The 6,000-nt window shown below is 40.7% G+C and overlaps 1 protein-coding gene across 1 annotated transcript; it reads right to left on the minus strand.

Annotated features, from left to right (window-relative positions):
* Positions 1 to 2,738: 2,738 nt before the first annotated feature.
* LOC137040754 (uncharacterized) lies at positions 2,739 to 4,061 on the minus strand. Its single transcript, XM_067416529.1, has 4 exons — positions 3,925 to 4,061; positions 3,618 to 3,832; positions 3,299 to 3,511; positions 2,739 to 3,199 (listed from the first exon to the last, which is right to left on the minus strand). Exons 1-4 carry the CDS (start codon positions 4,059 to 4,061, stop codon positions 2,793 to 2,795), a joined length of 972 nt encoding a protein of 323 aa, XP_067272630.1. The 3' UTR covers positions 2,739 to 2,792.
* Between the last annotated feature and the right edge of the window lie 1,939 nt (positions 4,062 to 6,000).

Below are 6,000 nucleotides of genomic sequence, written 5' to 3' on the forward strand. Positions count from 1 at the left end.
TACTTGTTTAATATCTACATTGTTGGAAATGTTAGATTTCTAAGAGATACGTGTTTGCAATTTAAAAAAAGTCACCTTTATTTATATAGCACTTTTTGTGTGTGAGAGAGCGTTGCGGGAGGCCTTGCTTAAGCAGCAGCTACAAACACATTCAGCACTCTGAAAGAATATATAAATTGCATGTTGTTTGCACATTTTATTAACTTGACACTGTTTTCAGTTTTATTATGTACATAACTCAAGCAGCAACCCACTGAACCAATTGTGTGACCTTACCTGGTTGCATGTGTCTGTGAAGCATGTCTTTCCTCCTCTGGTTCAGCATCTCAGCAGGTCAAATCTCCTGAAAAATAGTCCCATTTGTCAACATCAACTACAATAAATAAATAAAATTTTAATAAATAGAAATCAATAAAATTGAAACTATAAATCTAATAAAACACAGAAATCATCTCAAATCCACTCATTTTTCGAGAATATGTGCTTACCTAAATAACGCAAACAATAATGTTGTAGCTGAACAAGAGGAATTACAGCCCAGACGCAGCCCGGCAGTTCATGAGAATAACGGCACTGTGGCTGCTGCATTCATCCACATGAAAGCGGAGCACATCCCAGCAACGCCTCTCCGAAATCACACATCTCCGAGTCTGGGGCGCATAACCAATGTTATGACACATCGATAGTCCATACGCAAGCTCCCAGTATTGTGACGTAAAAACTTGATAGTCCATTCGCAAGCTCCCAGTATTGTGACGTAAAACATTGATAGTCCGTACGCAAGCTCCCAGTATTGTGACGTAAAACATTGATAGTCCGTACGCAAGCTCCCAGTATTGTGATGTAAAACATTGATAGTCCATACGCAAGCTCCCAGTATTGTGACGTAAAAACTTGATAGTCCATTCGCAAGCTCCCAGTATTGTGACGTAAAACATTGATAGTCCATACGCAAGCTCCCAGTATTGTGACGTAAAACATTGATAGTCCGTACGCAAGCTCCCAGTATTGTGACGTAAAACATTGATAGTCCGTACGCAAGCTCCCAGTATTGTGACGTAAAACATTGATAGTCCATACGCAAGCTCCCAGTATTGTGACGTAAAACATTGATAGTCCATTCGCAAGCTCCCAGTATTGTGACGTAAAACATTGATTGTCCATACGCAAGCTCCCAGTATTGTGATGTAGGTCAAGGTCAATTTATTTATATAGCACGTTTACAACAGCCACTCGACTGACCAAGGTGCTTTACAAAAAGCCAGATAAAAATCCAAAGAAAAACTAAACAAAAACAAAGGAACATAGAAGAAAAAGCATAACAAATAAAATATAAAGACAGAAAGCAGTAATAGAATCAAATAGCATTAACAGTTACATAATAATTAAAATAATAATAATAATTAGAAAAGTATCATAGGCAGAACAATATCAAACTAAGAAGAGATAAATGCAGAGCAAATTAGGCAGCAACATAATACAGCAACAGACAAAGAGTAACAAACTCAGTATCAGATGATAAGGGGAATGTGATAAATTAAAAGTGTCAAGTTAAGGGATAACAGAACACCACAGACAGTGCAAAACAGTCAAAGTAGTCAGAAAGCTTGTGAAAAGAGGAAAGTTTTAGACAGAGACTTAAAAGCCGTCAGGGTATTAGCCATTCTAATCTCTAAGGGCAGGTTGCTCCAGAGTCGCGGCACTGCCACTGCAAATGCGCGCTCCCCTCTGCGCTTGAGTCTAACACGGGGGACTACCAGCAGAGCCTGGTCGATCGACCTTAAGTTTCTGGACGGAACGTATGAATTAACAAGACCAGAGAGAAAGTCAGGAGCTAAATTATGCAGAGATTTAAAAACAAACATTAAATTTTTAAAATCAATTCTCTGTCGAACCGGCAGCCAGTGTAAAGATTTAAGAACGGGTGAAATATGGTAATGTTTGTTACACTTATGAATAAGTCTAGCCGCAGCATTTTGGATTAACTGTAAGCGAGCAATTTGAGAGCTTGCATTGCCGCAATATAAAGAATTGCAATAGTCAAGCCTAGATGTGATAAAAGCGTGAACAGCCATTTCCAGAGTTCTAGGTGTAAGAAAGCCTGTGATTTTTGAGAGTAGACGAAGCTGGTAGAAACTTGAACTGATTACGGACAAAAATGTTTTGTCAGATTTTAAATGCTGATCAACTAGAACACCTAGGTTCCGCACTCTTGGGGATTTAAAAGGCGACAGACTCTTTAAATCAGGGCTTATACACGGAGAGTTATCATTTGGGCCAAATACAATGACCTCCGTCTTGTCTTCAATGTAAAACACTGATAGTCCGTACGCAAGCTCCCAGTATTGTGATGTAAAACATTGATAGTCCATTCGCAAGCTCCCAGTATTGTGATGTAAAACACTGATAGTCCGTACGCAAGCTCCCAGTTTTGTGATGTAAAACACTGATAGTCCGTACGCAAGCTCCCAGTATTGTGATGTAAAACACTGATAGTCCGTACGCAAGCTCCCAGTATTGTGATGTAAAACACTGATAGTCCGTACGCAAGCTCCCAGTATTGTGATGTAAAACATTGATAGTCCGTACGCAAGCTCCCAGTATTGTGATGTAAAACACTGATAGTCCGTACGCAAGCTCCCAGTATTGTGATGTAAAACATTGATAGTCCGTACGCAAGCTCCCAGTATTGTGATGTAAAACATTGATAGTCCGTACGCAAGCTCCCAGTATTGTGACGTAAATTACTGATAGTCCATATGCAAGCTCCCAGTTTCAGAATCTTTCAGAAATCAGACGTCCAGCCACTCCAGCTCCACTTTCTTCCCACAATAGGACCTCTTCTTGATGCTGTGGTCAAAGCGGATCTTCTCATCTTTCACAATGTCCTTGGTGGCCTGAAAGAGCAGGACGTGCCTGTCTCCTCCCTGAAGCTTCAGTATGCAGTGGAGTGGCTGCACGTTGTAGTTCTTCCTGGAGTGTGTAATCCATCTCCCTGTGGTTTCCAGAGACGGGTGGCACTCGCAGGGGAAGGTCTCCGCATCGATGCAGACTTCCTCACTGCCATGTTTGAAGAAAAACAGGTTGCCCAGCTCGTCCTGCATCTCTGCCATCTCCCTGCCCTCAGCACCTGTGATCACTTTCCCATGGAAATCACACAGGATGGAGCCCTTCCCAAAGGCCTTGGTTGCAACAACAACTGTGGTCAAAAAGAGGAGTCATTAATTTGCTGTCCACGATGTTATTATATTCTTTTTTTTGATGGATTTTACTGTGTTCATAAGACATTTGTACATACCTTTCTGCTCCCCAAAGTCCTTCACAGCCAGACCCGACCATTTCTGCTTGGTCACCCCCCTGATGATGTTTGGGTCACTCTGTGCCTGTGCTCTGCTGAGCGGCCTCCACTTTGCAATGACGTCCTCTGGGCAGGGATGATTGGCCGTCCACCCCTCTGCCTCTATGACTTTAGCCACCGTCACTGCAGTCGGGGCAAGTCTTGAGCATTTTGCTGTCAAAGAGAGAACATTTAAATTAAAATTCAGGTTCACACACGAGTTCTAAATGTTTCTGTTGGTGCAACTCTAATCATTGGCTAAGAAAGTATCTACACTTACACAAAAGATGTTGCTCCCGCTTGCTGTACTGCAGCGCTCTCCACTTGTCATAAAACACTCGGTCGGCAGGGAACCCAGCGTTTGCTCTTTGGGTTTTGTTGGGTGGCTGGCCAGTGATTCCTACAGGGAAGGCCTGTAGGAAAGCGTCAAAGTCTGGTGTTGGGCTGCCAACCTCCTCTTTCACTCGCCTTCTCTTCTCTGCCTGGGGGCCTTCTCTGAAAAAAATAGACAGAAGAAAATGAGCTCAAAGCAACCTTACAGTTTGTTCACAGTTTCTGCACTGATGTGTGTGAGGTTTAGAACTTACTTTTGCCATGTCCGGTCACTTGGATCAGTGGTGCTGTTTTCAGAGCTGCTAACCTCTGCCACAGAGACGCCACTGTCCGCCCCAGAGCTGACACCGGCCGCCCCAGAAGGGTCACTGGCTGTGGGAACGGCAGCCATGCTGGTGGACGTCTCTTCGTACACCAGGTCTGCCTGATTAGGAGCATTAGCCACAAAAAAGTTTCTTTGGTGCAGCTCTTCCAGAAGAGCCAGCCTGGATGGTCTGTGGGGGTAACGTTTGACCATTTCCTTGTAGTCCCAGTTCCTTGCTTGCCGTGTCCACGCCTTGGCAGACTCCTTGGCCCTCTTCACCTCCTTCAGCCGTTCTTCGGGTGTATTTTTCTTCATGCAAACTCTGCTCAGATGCGTCGTCAGTATCTCCTGTGGTTTTTCACACAGCAAGCAGTGAACAATGCGGCGGTCAGATTTCTGGCTGTGAGACAAAGCAGACACACCAACGATTACAAATGTGAAAATGAATGAAGACAGAGCATTCTTAAAACAGAGGCATAATGTGAAAAATGACCAGCAAAGCTTATCATAGAAAGCTATTGTAATGCTACCAGAACCAGTTTTTCAGCCTTCTTAAGAAAGGGGCCTGGTGTGTGCTAAAGTGACTGACCAATTCACACCTGGCCCTTGACCTAGTTTAGGTTTTGGGATGAGAAACAAGTCTTACTTTAAAGAGATACTATCCTTTAATTTTCCACAATTTGCTCAACATTAGTTATATCATGTTTTTATCCATACTTTGTCAACTGGCATATAACAATAACAAGCAAATAACCAATAGGCAAATAACAGCATATAACAACAGCATGGCAATAACATGGAAAAAATATTTGATCAGACACAACACAAATAGGAAAAATCAACTAGAAAAAAGAAATGTGAACTTACTATTCAGATGCCATTTTCCCAAAAAGTTGAAGATGTCCTTGCAAAGGTCAAAAGGTAGTCTCTGTAATCAGATTTGAAGACAAAGTGAATGTGTGCTTCATCCGGCTGCAGTATATATACTGCACCAGTGCGTGTGATGTCATCGCCAGCAGACCAATCATGTTGATTTCAATTGTTTATCGGGTGGGAGGAGCTACCATCTGGAAAAGTTTTATCAGAGATAAAGTTTTACATTAATCCTTAATAATGGTTAATAAAAGTGTATATTGTAGCTAACAGATTGTAAAACGTGTTCATAACTTTAAACTTTACAAATATACAGCAAAAAAATGCTTTTCTGACTTAGTATTTTTGTCTTGTTTCCAGTCCAAAAATCGAACATTTCTTAACTCAAGATGCATTTACCAAAGTAGTAAAATGACATAAGATATTAAGTCTTGTTTCCTGGAAAATAAATACAATTTAATTGAGTTTTTCCTTAAAGCAAGCAAAATTATCTTAAATAGTTATAAATGCATCTTAAAGCTGCAGGAAGCATTTGTAATACTTCAGCATAACCTCATCTCTTTAAAACTAGTTCTGAATGAAAAGAAAACTAAATATATGGTCTTTTCTAGGAAACGTAAGTGTGAATCTTCTTTACCTTCTCTTTACACTTTGCAGGGTAATTCTCTAGAACTATAGTCTCCTCCTATAGATACCTGGGCTTTGTGTTGGAAGAGGACTTATCATTTAAGTTACATATTAAGCATTTGTTATCAAAGTTAAGGCTACAGCTGGGGTTTTACTTTTGGAATAGTGCATGTTTTTCACAGTCAGCCAAGAGAAAGCTGGTGGAAGCTACTTTCTTACCTGGCTTAGAATATGGAGACGTTTGTACAGAAATACCACTAAGGTCCTTTTACAATCATTGGATTTGTATACTCCCCAAGTAATCCCATGTTGATTTAGGGATTTTTAGATATTTATACTGGACACAAGACACAAATACTAAGAAAAGCATTTTTTGCTGTGTATTTTGAATTTATTTTTTTCTTTTTTAAAGAATGGTTGGTAAACTATGGTTGAGAAAGTGTTCATAGTTTGACTTTATACTATTTTATCAATTACAGTATTAATCAAAGGTTACATTACAACTTTATTAACCTGAATACCATTC

Source organism: Pseudorasbora parva, chromosome 14 (assembly GCF_024679245.1).
Source record: "Pseudorasbora parva isolate DD20220531a chromosome 14, ASM2467924v1, whole genome shotgun sequence".
Lineage (NCBI taxonomy): Eukaryota > Metazoa > Chordata > Actinopteri > Cypriniformes > Gobionidae > Pseudorasbora > Pseudorasbora parva.

Excerpts from the sequence above, each read along its gene's own strand:
- LOC137040754 (XM_067416529.1), bottom strand. The coding sequence starts at position 4,061 with ATGGCTGCCGTTCCCACAGCCAGTGACCCTTCTGGGGCGGCCGGTGTC. Across the intron at positions 3,833-3,924 it reads AGTGACCGGACATGGCAAAA|AGAAGGCCCCCAGGCAGAGA; the intron begins GTAAGTTCTAAA and ends TATTTTTTTCAG. Across the intron at positions 3,200-3,298 it reads GGACTTTGGGGAGCAGAAAG|TTGTTGTTGCAACCAAGGCC; the intron begins GTATGTACAAAT and ends TTTTGACCACAG.